The sequence below is a fragment of the Danio rerio genome, chromosome 16 (genome assembly GCF_052040795.2).
Source record: "Danio rerio strain M-AB ecotype USA chromosome 16, GRCz13ab, whole genome shotgun sequence".
Taxonomy (NCBI): Eukaryota; Metazoa; Chordata; class Actinopteri; order Cypriniformes; family Danionidae; genus Danio; species Danio rerio.
Genome location: NC_141036.1, coordinates 5702107 through 5719052, shown reverse-complemented (window position 1 = coordinate 5719052; position 16946 = coordinate 5702107). Strand labels below are relative to the sequence as shown.

Genomic DNA, 16946 nt, shown 5'->3' with positions numbered 1-16946 from the left:
ATAAATTAACAATATTAACGAAGTGTGGTCACTTTGTGCAAACATACAACTAGTTTTATAACAACACTTACTGAGTAGTTGTCCTTCTTGGCGCCCATGTTAGCGTTGCGCTCACTCCAGTCGTAGTTGACCTCCTCTTCCTCTTTGTCATTGAGCCACATCAGTTCTTTGGTGGCGGCGTTGACAAAGTTATACAGCTGATCCAGATTCCTCAGACGAGACTTGGAGGTGTTCTGAAGAGCAGAAAAACACATTATATAACACTACAGCAGTCCTGAAGAGGTTTTGTTAGCAGGTAGAGCACTAACCAGCAGTTTGGTGTACTGCAGGTCCAGTTTGCCCAGATATTCCCTGTAGGTGCCTTTACTAGCGGGAGAGAGCTGGTTCTGAAACACACAAAGACGAAATGTGTCACTTTATGAAATAGTATGCATCCTTTTAAACTACTTCCATTAAAAAGTACCAATAGTATACTTTAGGATTTACTACAGTAAAATGTTGTTAATTGTGGTATATTGTAGTAAACTACAGTATTTGCTATAGCTTACTGCGGCATACTATAGAATTAACTAGTGAATTTATAAACTGTAGGTAACATTGTATAATACTTTACAAGTTAGGACAGTAGAGCACTGTATCAACTAGACAACTAGAGCACTGTATCATATTATAGTATTTACACTTTGTTAATGTATAAAAGTATAATATAGTTGAAAAACATTTTACTAAAGTAATTCACTTGTTAATTTGGTCACAATAATATTTTACTATAGTAACTACTACTTCTATTAAAGTACACAATATTTCTATATTAACTGCTGTTGGAGCCATTTATGGGTTGCAGTTTTATTTTGCACCATTAGAGGGTGTATAAGGTATTTATGCTCTCCTCACGACGAGTGACAGTTGTGTAGAAGAAGGTCAAACAAACTTTTTGACCGCCATGCTGTGAGAACAGGTTTAAGTTTGTTTTGATGTTTACTTTTAATTTTGAGAAAGGACAATAAATGGATTTGAATATCCAACTTCATTTACAAAGGTATGGACATTTCATTTTTTTATTGACCCGTTTAAACAACAAACGCGTCAGAACCATGACCCAAATATTCGCATCTACAACTGCTACTTTGCTAAAGTAGGTACATTTACAGCCAATTGCCACATCATTGCAATTTACTATGGTAAGGTTCAAAACTCTACATAAGAGATGTTCTGTAGTAAATCTACTGTAAAATACTATAGTATTTTTTTTACACATGGGAATTCTCTCTTGCAGAACTGGAACAGAAATCACATGTTTTGCAGTACAGTTTACATCCTTTCTTTAAACTGAATTAAATTTGTAAAAAAAAAAACTTTATCTCAATCCTGTGGTGTATTGTAGTATAATATACACTATAGTAATGAGTAATTTGTTTATATAACTAGTTGTTGTGTTACCATAGCAACCATAGAATGACCACAACAGAATTTATTCATGTGCTTTATGGCAGTGGTCCTCAACTATCGGGCAATTGGTACCAGGCCGCACAGAAATCATTAATTATTTCTGTTCCGTTATCTGAGCCTGAACAATCTTTTTTTGAAAAATCTTTTATTTTGAAAAATGACCATATTCTCTCGGTTACGTCTCACTCACTTGAGCGCCCAAATTTAACCCACAAGCAGCAAAATAGGTAAGAAGCAGCCATCTTTAGGTAACTTCTTTGCTAAGGGGAAAAGGCCCAGTGAACGACCCACGAACTGCCAAGGAACAGATCCGCAACACATTTGTCAACAAATCAACTGAATCCACCATGTCTGTGCAAGAAGATCAACTGCTGGAGATCGCAAATGACGTTCACATATAGTGTCTTTTCTAGAATTTGCACAAGTGCGTATATAATGGAGGAGTGCGGCTTGCACGTGCAAACTTGTATCAGAATGATAGCAATGTTTTGTCAGCATGTCTTCCTCTGAGAAAATGGTTGATGGTGGTTTAGCAACCTGATTACGATAATAAGGCTCAAAACACTACAGTATTTCCTATAAACTACTTTTGCATTTCTTTGTATGATATGGTAAAGGAAAAGTGAAATGTATTTTCATATTTTTGAAATGTGCTAAAGAGAGTTAGCATACCTCATTTTTTAAGCCAGATTGAGCTGTGCTGTGCTGCTTAGTCAAAGGTCTGGGGTACGCAAGACAATCACAAACAGATATACACTTTACAATAATGTCCCGTTAGTTAATGTGAGCTAGTATACTTATTTAAACAATAAACAATACTCTTATTACAGTATTTATTCAGCTATGTCATATAAAGCAATTCTTTGTTGGTTCTTGCTAACTCACAGTACATTGGCCAATGTTAATAAGCACAACTTTTTATTAATGCATTAGTAAATGTTGAACTATAATTAATAAATGCCGTAAAGTTTTTCTTTGTATGGTATGGTAAAGGAAAAGTGAAATATATTTTCAAATTTTGGAAATGTGTTAAGGGAGTTAGCACACCTCATCAGCTCGTGCTCTCTCGATCTTGGCCCTGAAGTCCTCGATGGTCTGGTGCAGTCCTCGATGGCTGCCCAGCTGAGATTCCACAGTCGGCAGGTCAATGCCCCACTCAGCCGTGTCAATCCGCCGCTGGTTCTCCTCCACCCAGGCCAGCAGGTCCTGAGCGTAGCGGAGCGTCACCTCGTCCAGCTCAGGCCGCACACGCTGCACTGACTTCTGGGAGATCGATGTGACAGTGGTGTGAGTTGCTGCAGTGGCGGTAGACTTCAGCCTCAGATTATAATCACTGCGCAGGTTCACTAGACGCTCGTGCAGACGATAAACCCTGAGAAAACACCACACATCACATGTCAGTCTGTGTCCTTTAAACATTTAAATTGCATGACTTACTGAAATTCTTGATTCTGATTGGTCAGTTTGATTTTGCAGTTAATAGAGGGTTTGTTTGTGCACGGCATCTGAACTCACCTGCGGTACATCTGCTCGGCCTGTAGGTGGCGTCCATCTTTGAGCATCTGAACATCATTAAAGAGCAGGCGGATCATGCCGTCGGCTTTATCCAGATCTCTCTCCACCTCCACTGTGTGCTGCGCAGGTTTCCCAGCATTCAGAAGACGAATGTCCTGTGACAACAGCCATGACAACAGTCAATAACATACATAGCCAAACGCTGAGTCTGAAATAACCACCAACTGTACACCCTTAATAGTGCACTTTTTGAAGGAGCAGCCATTTGTAGTGGTGTACAAAACCATAGTGGACATTCTTAAGTATGCTCAATCAATCCCACAATGCAGCGCAATAACTAGCGTACAACGCAAAAGACTATAGCTGCATCCCAAATGACATGCTATACACATAAACTTATGCATCTACACTACTTGACTAAAGTCTAGTCGTCGATCCCAGTTGTATGAGCAATAAATAATAACTTGACTTTGATTTTTCAGATGAATCATCTGTTGAGCTGCATCCCGATCATCACAAATACTGCAGAAGAAATATTGGAACCCGCTTGGACCCAAGATTCTCACAGAAATCAGTCAAGTTTGGTGAAGAAAAAATCATGGTTTGATTTTCATGGTTTGATGGTTTGAAGCCTGAGGTATCAAGACACTTGTGCTGCCCATTACATTACAAACCACAGGAGAGGGCAAATTCTCCAGCAGGATAGCGCTCCTTCTCATACTTCAGCCTCCACATCAAAGTTCCTGAAAGCAAAGAAGGTCAAGTTGCTCCAGGATTGGCCTGCCCAGTCACCAGACATGAACATCATAGAGCATGTCTGGGGTAAGATGAAGGAGGAGACATTGAAGATGAATCCAAAGAGTCTTGATGAACTCTGGGAGTCCTGCAAGAACGCTTTCTTTGCCATTCCAGATGACTTGAGAATAAAGTTATTTGAGTCATTGCAGAGATGTATGGATGCTAAGACAAGACTTTTGTCAGGTAGTGTATAGTGTTATCTTTTACACGTATGCATTTTTACATCTGTCAAATAGGTGAAACAAAGGACATCATAAACGCATAAGGGCTCATGCAAAAGCCATGAATGCATGTACATTTTCTTATTACAACAATTACATCAAGTGAGTGATGAAAACACGAGATGTCACTATATGCTGTCACTATAAACATGAGAAATCCCTATATGTGATGTACAGGAAGAAAATGCTGTGCATTTCAATGCAAAATGAAGTGTGTGGTTAACTTACCAGTTCCTGTATGTTTATTTGGCAGTATATAAAACTTAAGATTGGGATTTTTATACTTAATAGAGTATAAATTATTAGACCGCTTGTTTATTTTTTCCCCAATTACTGTTTAACGGAGAGCAGATTTTTTCAAATGAGTGTTTTAATAACTCATCTCTAATAACTGATTTATTTTATCTTTGCCATGATGACAGCAAATAATATTTTACTAGATATTTTTAAAGATACTTCTATACAGCTTAAAGTGACATTTAAAGGCTTAACTAGGTTAATTAAGTTAACTAGGCAGCTTAGGGTAATTAGGCAAGTTACTGTATAATGATGGTTTGTTCTGTAGACTATCGAGAAAAAATATAGCTTAAAGGGGCTAATAATTTTGTCCCTAAAATAGTGTTTAAAATTTTTGTATTTATTATTTTATTTTAGGTTTTTATTCTAGCCGAAACAAAACAAATAAGACTTTCTCCAGGAGAAAAAGTATTATCAGACATACTGTGAACATTTCCTTGCTCTGTTAAACATCATTTGGAAAATATTTTAAAAAGAAGAAAAAAAATCGAAGGGGGCTAATAATTCTGACTTCAACTGTACATATATATATATATATAGATATAAATTTTAAATGTGAAGATAAATCAGCAAACAAAGTCATTGTACAAAGAACTAAGTAAATAAAATAAGTAGTTTGGGCAAACAACAAACCTAATTTGTTGTAGTGTGGTGAATTTTTTGTGAGCGTTCCAGGCTATATTGGTGGACTAATATAGGGAATAGTGAATGAGGCTATCAAACTTAATAGGGGAGATTTTGAATACAATGGATAATAAGTGTGTGAGACTCTCACCGTCTGCAGCAGAGACTCGGTCTGGTTGAGCTGCTCCTCACACACGCCTGACTCCATCTGCACTTTACTGACGATCTGCTGGAGACGCTCTAACCTGGAAATCACAGAATCACCACAGTTATTAAATCACTGTTGCATTTTTAAGGCAGATTAAGCCGTGCTGTTATACTTAGTCAAAGGTCTGGGGTACGCAGATCACAAACAGATATACACTTTACAATAATGTCCCGTTAGTTAATGTGAGCTAATGTACTTATTTAAACAATAAACAATAGATTTAACACAGTATTTATTCAGCTATATCATGTAAAGTAATTCTTTGTTGGCTCTTGTTAACTGCATTGGCTAATGTTAACAAGCACAACTTTGGAATTTATGATGCATTAGTATATGTTGAACTATGATTAATAAATGCTGTACAAGTATTGTTCATTATTAGTTCATGTTAGTAAATACATGGAGCCTTATTATACCAATATATTTTGCAACAGACACATATTAATGTCAGAACACACTGTATTTACCTGCCTATTACTATGATATTAATAGTTCATTAGTGGTTAAAAAGGATGATCTTATTATGCATGCTTAATCCTAGCCAAATCCCAACTACTAAGTATTAATAAACAGCTATTTAGTAGATTAATAAGCTAGTAGTGTTGGTCAATAGATTGTTAATAGCGTGAAACGTGAACTTAACAGAATAATTAAATACAGAATAACTTGTCACTGTGATATCACTGGGATGTGAGCTGTACAAATAAATAAGCCAATATAGCATGTAGCATAAATAACTCACAGTTTTCCACGACGAAGTAAATACTCTAAACGATACGGGTCTGTCACAAACGCCATTTTTTACAGTCCGACAGCATGCAAGACATCGGTAACATGTTTTTTTCTTGTTATAATCCCGTCATGAGACCAAACCGCAGCCAGAAAGAGTTGTTGTGGTGTTTGGTCAGTCAATACTCAGCCCATAAAGAAACTGTGTGCTGCGTATTATTACTCTGGCCATAAACACATTGTCTTGTGACAGGAGACGTGTGTTCTGATTCAGACCAGACTCCCCTCTCCTGCTAGATGATGGATATCGATAACCTTCATTTAATTTCTTCTAGACGTTAGTTTTCATTCATTAGAGATCGAGTCTTTTCTTGAGCAGAAACTGAACAGAACATTTTGAAAATCACTCGATTAACACAGTTTTGTTCAATGATTCAAAGTATTGTTTTAGAGTTCGAAAAGTCAAACCAAATGTATTAAAAATTAAAATGTCGTAAAAATGTCACAAATGTTGTAAAATTGTCATAAAATGTCGTAAAAATGAAAAACACTTGAAAACACATGAAAACACTAACAAAGCTTTAAGATTTTTTTGCATGAAAACAACCTGTTCTATGAGTTTTATTTATTTATTTTATTTCCACTCCTGCACCTTAAAAATACCTTGAAAAAAGAGATTAGTTACTTTACTTTAAAAAAAGTGAGTCAACTCATTGCAACAAGTTTACTTTACTTAAAAAAGTCAGTTAACATATTCACTTAACTTTTATACTGTAATTATGCACATACTTTGTTTACTTAATAATTCAACACAGGCTCATTATTGATACGTAGCCCTGTATACATTTCTGAAAAACATGAAATATGTCCCAGGAGGTAATTTTTTTTTTTGTTGCAGTTTTTGTTTTTACAAAACCACCAGAAGTTGCTGTATATGCTTTTTTAGATCTCAAATTTCTCTCGCGAGTGCCATTCACACCTGCTGTTCTCGCATAAATTCACCAGAGGCTGCTGTCGACTGACTGACTGACTGACTGACTGACTGACCAACCGATCCCTTCACCCTCCTTCGAAAAACTTAACCAATAGTGTTTTCATAAGCACCGATTGACCCGCCCACCCACTTTCCTATACTCAACTGACAGTTTTCAAAACCAATTGAGAAAATGAAAAGCCCTCGCCTGATTTTTACCACATTTTTTACCATGTTACCACATTCTCACCCTGTTGTTTACTTGTCTATTTTACTTGTTGGCTTCTCTTTTTGTCCTCTCTGCATCTCAAGTCCACTGACGTACATGGCAAGCTGACTGGACAAACTGGTAACAGTGGGAAAGTTGTCCATACGGAGTTAAGCGGTCAGCTGGTAAGCATGAAAAGGAACGGCGTCATACCACCCTGTAACATTCGTTTTAAAGACGAAATGCAGCCATACCTACCTCTGACTACATAATTCATGATCTCCAGAAATGTATATAGGGCTACATTTTCAGAATGAGCCTTTGTTTTTATTATGGATATTTACCCCACAATACATTTCTGGATAGAGCACAATACATCCCAGGAGGCATGTCTTTTTTGCAGTTTTTGTTTTCGTAAAATCCACCAGAGGCTGCTGTTGACTGACTGACTGACCCACCAATCTCTCACCCTCCTCCTTCCCTAAACCCAACCAATAGTGTTTTCAAAAGCAATGCAGACAAAGAAAATCCCTCGTGGCACCTGTTTTTTTTACCACGTTTTTAGATCTTACTACGTTCTCACTTTGTTATTTACTTGTTTATTTGTGTTATATTGTGTATATTTCTAGAAGCGTTCTTTGCCGGACTCGAACCCCGTCGTCAAGGTCTACTCCTTTCTGCGTCCCAATTCTGCCGATGTACGTGGCGAGCTACTGGGCAAACTGATAACAGGTTAGCGGTCAGCTGGTACCGCGAAAAGGAAAGGAAGCCGTTGTCATACTGCCAGGTACCGTTTGTTTCAAAGATGAAATGCATTCAAACATCTGGCTACATAATTCGCGCTTTCTAGAAAAGAAACGGGGGTACATATTTACAATAAGCATGTCTTCTAAAATATTAAGGCAACAGGTTTACCTTTTCTTAAAGTAAACTAATGGCTTTTTACAGTGTGCATATATCATATACATGAGTTATGATTGGCTAAATGTTATTATGCTACATCATTCACTAGTGTAAAAAATACTATAGTCATTTACAGTAAATACCATAGTGTTTTGAACTGTACTATAGTAAATTACTTGAAGCAATCTATTGTGCTCTGTTTCCTACGGAAACATAACAACTATTCGTATTATAAACAAATTATCCACAACTATTACATTACATTACAGTACATAACACTACAATACACCACAGTTTACTGTAGTAAAAACTAAAGTGTACTCCAGTGTTCATTACTTTCTATCTAATAGTTAATACTTCAGTATTATAGAGCAACATAATTTTGTTAATATAATAACTACACCATAATACACTTCTATAAAGCTCTATAAAGTTTATTATAAATTACTATAGTATGCAGTTGGACAAGTCTATTAATGAAAATATAGACGTAACCTTGAATCACAGAGCAAAAAAAACACACAAACTCACTTTTTGATATCTTATTTTGCATCAAGTGCACTAAAACCAGGGCCGCACTGAGACCTGGCAAAGACATTAGTCACGCAGCTCTTATTAGCCCAGAATGCTCTTCATTGTGTGTAATAATGGCTGATGTAATGGCAGTTTCTGGACGCTTCTATTCTAGTCAGACCCTGTTATTTCATTACCCGCCCATTCCATTCCCATAATCCCAGTTGCCAACAGGTTAAAGGGTTAGTTCACCCATAAATGCTGAATCGATTACATAAATGAAGATATCTTAGATTAAAAGAGAGCTCCCTCATCCTCCATTGACGGAAAATATCGTGAGATGCTAGTCCAGAAAAAAACAATTGCCAAAACATTTCATGTGACTTCAGTGGCTGAACTGTGATCATATGAAGCTCCAAGAACAGTTTTGTACACCAAAAAAAAAAACACCCTGTAAAAACAACTCACCATTATCTTCTCTCCTGGATCAGGGTGTGTGTTTACTTCAGACAGCACAATGTATTGTCGTTATAGCCAGTAAAACATGCAAGCGTTGTCCTGTATGTTGTAAACGTGCATGTGCAAGACTTTTGGGTGAACTAACCCTTTAAAGGCTACATGTGTGAGGTGTGTTTTCAGGTGTGTTTGTCACCTCTCAAACTCTATTCTCAGCAGTCTCTCTCTCTCCAGAATGGCCACATGCAGGCGACCCCATTCCTTCTCCACGTCTATGGGATGATAACCTGGAGGAACCTTGATCTGACCAGCCTGAACGGCGCTCTGAGGAGGACAACAACAACAATAAACACATTACTGAAACCAAACTTCATTACTCTCAATTATTAATAAACTCTCATAGCACTTAACAGTTCACACAAAAAAAGAACATTTCTTCATCATTTACTCACACTCAATGGTTGAAAACATATACAGTATGGATGTCTTCTGTTGATTTCTATACAAAAGTACTATAGAAGTTACTATGGAAGTCAATGGCTGTTTATTTCCCAGCATTCTTCAGTGTTTAACAAGAGAAAGAAGCTCAATTAGATACTTTTAACAAGTGGATGTTGAGGAAACTATGACAGAATTGTCCTTTTTTGGTGAACTGTGGATTTGCAGAAAACATTTAGACTTGTTGTGTATTCATAGCTTGGACATTAGATCATAAACGTCTGCTGTTTTTAGATACAATAGAAGTTCAAAATAGAACTACAAAATATTTGAATTAATATTTGCTGATACTTTATTACATTCTTGCGCAGTACACAAATAAAATAAAATAAAATAAATAATATATAAATAAATATTTTAATAAAATAAATTAAATTAAAACAATATTTTAAATAAATACTTAAATTAATGAATATTTTTAATAAAAAATAATAAATTAATATTTAAATACTTCAATTAAATAAATTAAATTAAATAAATGTTTAAAATAAATAAATATTTAAATTAAATGAATTAAATAAAATCGATATTTTGAATAAATAAATCCTTTGAATAAATTAAATAAAATCAATATTTTAAATAAATAAATACTAAAATTAAATGAATAAAATAAATCAATATTTTAAATAAATAAATACTTAAATTAATCAATATTTTAAATAAAAAAATAATAATTTAACATTGAAATACTTAAATTAAATAAATGTAACTAAGAATTTTAATAAATAAATATTTCAATTAAATGAATTAGATTAAATCAATATTTTGAATAAATAAATACTTTAAATAAATTAAATCAATATTTTAAATAAATAAATAAATACCTAAATTATTCAATATTTTAATAAATAAATAATACATTAATATCTAAATACTAAATTAAATTTAAATTTAAATAAATACATATTTATATTTAATGAATTAAATAAAATCAATATTTTAAATAAATAAATACTAAAATTAAATAAATTAAATAAAATCAATATTTTAAATGAATAAATACTTAAATAAATTACAATAAATCGATATTTTAAATAAATAAATAAAATATTTCTCGACTAAATAATGAGGATTTAGGACTAACTAGGAATTAAGGTGTTAATGGCTGTGAACAAACCTCAAAGGATTGGAAGAGCTGTTTAGAGCGGCCCTTGTCAGACTCTTTGGGTGGAAGCTCTGTCTCTTTAAACTTCAGAAACTGACGCCACAGAATCTAAAACAGAGGAACAAAACATGAATAAATGATAAAACATGAATAAACAGACACTTCTAAATATGCAGCACAGTGTTTGAGGGTACCAGATTCATTATCATTATCTACAACTAAAATGATACAAATGTAATGAAAAAATTAATTTTATTTAACATTAAATAAACATACAAAATATAATAGAAAAAAGAATAAAAAAGCAAACAAAAGACTTTGTTTATTTTCGTTAAAGAGTTCTAACAAATCAAATATTATTATATTATATTATATTATATTATATTATATTATATTATATTATATTATATTATATCCTAATGCACTGCTGTATAAAGCCAAGACAAGAAGTGCATTTTGCACTGAAACATTCTATTTATATTTTACAAAAATATATATAATAATAATAATCTCAATTTGGGTGGCAGAATAAAGTGAACACACACAAATCCACCATAACTCAGTCGATAAATCACTAAGCACCATAAAATGTAATTGTGTTCAATTCAAAGGGTCAATTATTGTATTAATACTGCACAAAAAAAATTAAGGATCTCAATTTAGGTGGCACTGATAAATCACTAAGCTTCCTATTTTATACACAGTAACTGATAACAATAATCCTGCTGTACAAAACTCTTCAGAAAAATGCTGTAACAGTAAATGATTGGCAAAATGTTGGAAAATGCAGTAAAAATCTTTATTTGAACCACAAAAATGTAATATGACTTCCCTAAACAGCTAAAGTATCATCACACAGATGCACAATTACAAATATAGTGATGTTTAATGGAGCATAGAAAATTTAAAAAAAGACACATTTTAAAAGTCTTGTTTGTTTCTGTTGTTTCTGAAATAAAACTTTCTAAAAAAAATTAAAACAATTTTTCAGTTCAATATTTTTACATGCCTTGAGAATATTTTTTCATATGGTCTACAGAACAAACTACTGACATCCAATAACTCCAATTAACATAGTAGATCTTAGGCTTTAATTAAGACTTTATTAAAAACTACTTTATATTTGTCCATCTGTCGGGTTTTGGAGACGTATACACCACCATAAAGGTTAATAGAAAGTGTATTTGGATATAACTTATAATAATAACTTATTATGTATCACTATTCATTTAGTTGTTTGCTGGAAATTATAACTGAATTTAGACATAGTTTTGAAACAAATCTTTGCACTTAGGAAATGAAATTAAATATGCAGACTAATGGATGTCTTCAGTGACGTAAGTACAACACTGTTTCCTTATCCATAAAAGTAAAGGAGTAAAGAGTATAAGTAGAGTAAAGAGAAAGTAAAGCTGCTGAATGGAGGAGGCTCGTTCTTTATCCTCGCGCTGCAGATGCTGTTTTCTCGCTAGTGAAGCGTTCAGTTTATCCACTGACGAAGTCTGCCATGACCCAACTGACTTTAAAATTGCCCTTTAAGCCATATACTAGTATCTTGCAAACTAACCTGTAAAATATTAAGTAATATCAAGTTATGTTATCATCGTATGGCAGAAATTAATTATTAGAAATTAGCTATTATCTTTAAAAAGGTGTTGACGAAAGTCTAGTTTCTCTTAAAAAGCACTCAGAATATATAAAAAAAACAGTACATATTACAACAGTACATATTGATTTAAAGACCTATAACTTCTTCTTGCTAATCAACCAATGTAGTTTTTCTAGTGAAGCTTGCTGACTGAAAAAACTTTCCGTGTTATTGCCAGGTTCAAATCTAGTCTGGTAACCAACTAAGCTGATCTTAATAACCCACAGAAAAGCAGACAATGCGCATCTGTGTGCACAACAGCTAACAAAGACTACAATCCATTCATTAGCTGCACGTAAACACTGTTAGCAACATAGCGCAAACATTAGCACTGACCTCCACCTCCTCATAGCTGCTGGGAAACCTGCGCTCCTCGAAGATGAGGACGTGATGTCGGATCCACTGCTGAAGGACAGTGACCAGCTGATAATACTCCTGCCAGCGCAGCTCCAGCTCCTGAAACACACACACACACCACGCTCTCTCAATTACACATCAACAATCCCAGCCTTGTCTGAAGGCAAAACAGGACTCAAAGCACCAAAATAGTGCATCCGGATGACTTTATTGATGGTCTGTGACACACATCATTTAGCTCATAACAGACGCTGATGGTGTGAGGGAGGAATCAAATCAAGAGTGTTTGGATGCTGTTGTGTGAGGCTGGACAGAAAGGATCCAGATCACACAAAGTTTATTACCACTTCAAGCAAACGGGAGGACTTCAGCGTGTAAGCATGGAGGCCAAAATCACTTTTTGAAAGGCAAAATGATTCACTATACTGGTGAATCCAGCCCTTGATTGGGTTGGGCCCCCATAGTTACTATTAAGAGTTATACCACCAAAACGGTTTGGGCCCATAGAATCGTCCTAACTTTCACCCCCTATCGGCGCCCGTGAATCCAGCTTGTGTAATCTATCTAATCAAATCCAACATTGGGTTAAAAAGTGTCATTAGATTCCAATTTATTTAACTTTGAGTGTGTCTATACATTTGACCCAATATTGGGTTATGCCAACATATTTTTGGTAGATTGTACAGTATTTATTTTGAAAGACAAAATGATTCACTATATTTGAACATGCAAATCACACTCTCGGAAATAAAGGGCCGTTCACACCACAGATGCTAACTTTACATTTAAATGTAACGATAACTATATTTGTGCACACCGTCTGTTTAATTCGTTCAATTTACCATCTGTGAAATATTAAATTATTTTTATCGGAGGCAACAAAAATTAGCACTGGATACCTGACTTACAAAAATAAATTAGCAAAATATTAAACGTATAGAAGTTGTGCAGAAAATTCATTGAACCCTTTATTTTCAAGCCAAGCTTATTCTGAAAACGTAGCCCCGCGGACGTTTCTGGAGACCGCAATTTACGTGGCCGGAGGTACATATGGCTGCATTTCATTTTTTCAAGCGAACGCTATGGGGCGGTGTGACGCCGCTCCTCTTCGCACTCGCAACCAGTGTGTCTGGTTAGCTCATCGTGTAGGTCGGCGGAGCAGAGACCTGGAGGGAAGCCGACCGCGTTGACTCTGGGGAAGAGCGGTTCCAGAAATCAGGTAAGACAAAAACGGGAATCCAAAAAATGAAGGGAACGAGTTCATAACAGGGCGAGGATGTGGTGAAATGCAAAAATGTCATCAAAATCAGACAAAGGCTTTTCTTTTTCTAGACGACTTTTGTAAATCGTTGCTTGGGTTTAGGGAAGGAGGAGGAGAAGGCTGGGTCGGCCAGAAACGTCCGTGGGGCTATTTTGAAAAATGAGCCTGGGTTGTTTATTTTTAAAAGCGAATGATTTAAGGTTTTAGAATATATTAATTATATCATTGGGAATAGAATATTATTAGAATACATTATTCATTTTAGGAACTTGTAAGTAGGGTGTAATCAGTTTGTAAACTGGATTTACATTCACATTGAATCACTTTTACTTTAAAACCAAACAGCTTCATGTTGTTTAAAATGATAAATTCACATCATAAAGCAAAATTAGCACCATGGAAACAAAGGAAATTAGTGGATTTTGCCTGTGGTGTCATAACCCAACATTGGGTCAAATGTATAAACACATCCAACATTTAATAATGATACTTTTTAACCCAATATTGAGTTTGATGAGATAGATTACACAAGCTGGATTCACTGGTCAGATGCGCTAGAAACAGCAAGCCAAGGACATTTGCTGGCTAAATGTAATGCAAAAAAATAAACATAAAAATAAAAATAAACAGATTGTTAACATTTGCTGATGTGGAAAAAAAGTTGCAAGCAAAATCCAATCATTTTCTTTGTTTCCATGGTGCTAATTTAGCTTTATCATGTGAATTAAATCATGTGAAAGCAATTTAACGTGAGTGTGAATCCAATGTAAACGAATGCATTTCTAACCTATTGTAACTAAACAAAAAATCATGAACATTTTGCTGAACAACAGAAAAAAGATCATGAGGTCTGAGCCGGAGCCACAGATGATGAGCATCTCGTCATTGCACATTGACACTGGACACTGATGGCATTTAGCAGCAGTTGTGGGAACGGGCCAGCACAGAAGGAAAACCTCATCCATGAAAACGCTCCATTAGTTTTATTAGATTTAACTCAACCGCATATTAACCAGACTATGTGCTGACTGCGGTCTGGAAGTGTCTTGTTAAGTGGAAATGATGTCATTTTTTTTAACGATGAGGGGAAAAACTCACATTGGTTTTGGCGCCGTCCTGGACATCTGGTACACGAGGCATGGCGTCGTAAAGAGACGATACATAGGTGATTATGGACTTCTCGTCAGGATGAGGCACATCCACATCTGCAATGAGAAGCAGAGATCAGTCAGCAGAATGAACATCTATGAATGTTTGTGAGTCATTTGTTGAAACAGACACTATTAATTTATTGTGACTGAAAAAATCTGATCAAATGTTAGAACTATTATGACGTGCATCTGAAACAAACAGCCTCTTGAACAAGAAAAAATAAATGTACAGAACTTAAACTTGTCCTTCGGGAACTGATTGGGGCATTTGATTGCTTTTGACTGCTAATTGCATGGAATGTTTTGAATTGATTAGGTGGGTACATTTCACTTTGATAGTCCCCTTTATACAATGGTAAATTTAAGTAACTTACATATCAACTAGCAGTCATATACAGCTGAAGTCAAAATAATTAGTAGATAACACGAGCTGGATTCACTGGTCAAATGCGCTAGAAATAGCATGCCAAGGACATCTGCTGGCTACAAAGGCTTCATGAAAAAAGGTAAATAAATAAATAAACTAAATATTAAACACTGATTGTGTTCATCTGCTGGTAATAATAGGACATTTAGATTTCATGATGGCTTTAAGACCAGTTTCAACACAAAAAATACATTTAGAATCACACACTGCTCATACTTTTTATATTTTTCAGGTATTTAAGATAATGGGATCCTAAACTCAATGAACCAACACATTTAATCAGGATTTAGCTTGATACTCAGTGTTAATATTGAATAACTTCTTGAAATTCATTATTACCCTCTGGGTCGAGCAGTCGTGTGACTCCCAGCTCTTTCTCCGCTACTGTAAACGCCTGCTCCAGGTTCTCCATGTTGGTCTGGCGATAAACCTTTGGCATGTCGATAAGCCTGGGTCTGAAGAAATAATGAAGAAAAAAAAATTAACACCAGTAGGTGGGCAAAAAGGTTAGAAACTGCTGGAATACACAACATATGAAATCCAATACCAAAAAAATGGTAACACTTTCCAATAAGGTTCCATTCGTTTAGGCTTGCATGAACTAATATTAACCAACAAGCAGTACATTTTTCAAGAATCTACACTCTAAAAAATAACTCAACATATCTGTTACCACTACATAGTTTAATACACTATTGCAACTTAAAAATTCTAAAATGCTGAATTAGATTAAAACTTTCAAGTAACCAGAATAACTTTATTAAGTTTTCAAAACAGGTAAATATTGATAATTACACCAATTTAAAAATGCGGCTAATTTAAAGGTAAACTTAGTCAGTTACTTCAAACCAATATTTAACTTGTAGCAAACCAACGGAATTGGGTTGATAACTCAATTTTTACACACTAATGGAGTTGTTTTGTATTTTTAAGTCCACACACTGATGTTTTTTGTTATTTTTTATACTGATAATATGGGACAAAACATGTTTTTGTTTTGTAAAAAAAGAAAACCTGGGGTTTAATGCAAATAAACAAAAATGTTGTTGTTAAATGTATTTCTTACCAGCATGAACAGTAAATTCGAAAACAAAACAAAAAATTCAACAATTTCAGCTACTTAATATATTTGAGCTTCTAAACTTGAAAACATGCATGTAATTAAGTACATAACACTGGATTTGTTTTCAATTTTATTTAAAAAAAACTTATTTTGAGTACTCGACTTAAAAATCTGAGTTTTTTGCTATGTGTAAATGCCTCTGATTGAAGAGGAAAAGATTTGGCTAACATAATAAAGTTTGTTGTCTGAACCTTATTTTGTTAGATGTTGTCGTAACTTGAATATATTAATGCAAACGGTTGCATCAATTTTTTTGGTTTTGTCTGAACAATATTTTTAGAGTGTATACTGTAAAAAATACTGGGTTCCTCACATATCTTCATGTTGTCCCAACACAAATTGATTAAGATAATTTAATTTTGAGTGGATTGAACATAAAAAAATTAAGTTGTCCCCAGAAAACCTCAATAATTGTATTGATACAGCTCATTTAAAATAAGTTTGATCAAGAAGCAAAAATCTTTTTTCGTGTATGTTAAATA

The 16946-nt window shown here is 34.6% G+C and overlaps 1 protein-coding gene and 1 long non-coding RNA gene across 19 annotated transcripts in view; one reads left to right on the top strand and one right to left on the bottom strand.

Annotated features, from left to right (window-relative positions):
- plecb (plectin b) overlaps window positions 1-16946 on the bottom strand; it is a 246872-nt gene that overhangs the window by 36136 nt on the left and 193790 nt on the right. For all 18 annotated transcript variants that reach the window (XM_087286464.1, XM_087286470.1, XM_087286465.1 and 15 more), the window contains 10 exons: window positions 15681-15796; window positions 14862-14968; window positions 12482-12601; window positions 10510-10605; window positions 9091-9218; window positions 5056-5149; window positions 2965-3119; window positions 2497-2821; window positions 309-386; window positions 72-233 (listed from right to left, as the gene is read on the bottom strand). In XM_087286464.1, the coding sequence (XP_087142590.1) occupies window positions 72-233; window positions 309-386; window positions 2497-2821; window positions 2965-3119; window positions 5056-5149; window positions 9091-9218; window positions 10510-10605; window positions 12482-12601; window positions 14862-14968; window positions 15681-15796 (1381 nt within the window). The remainder of the gene's footprint in view (window positions 1-71; window positions 234-308; window positions 387-2496; window positions 2822-2964; window positions 3120-5055; window positions 5150-9090; window positions 9219-10509; window positions 10606-12481; window positions 12602-14861; window positions 14969-15680; window positions 15797-16946) is intronic.
- LOC147840115 (uncharacterized) lies at window positions 913-9262 on the top strand. Its single transcript, XR_015510880.1, has 3 exons — window positions 913-1039; window positions 3447-3945; window positions 7652-9262. It is a non-coding gene; the product is annotated as an uncharacterized LOC147840115 (long non-coding RNA).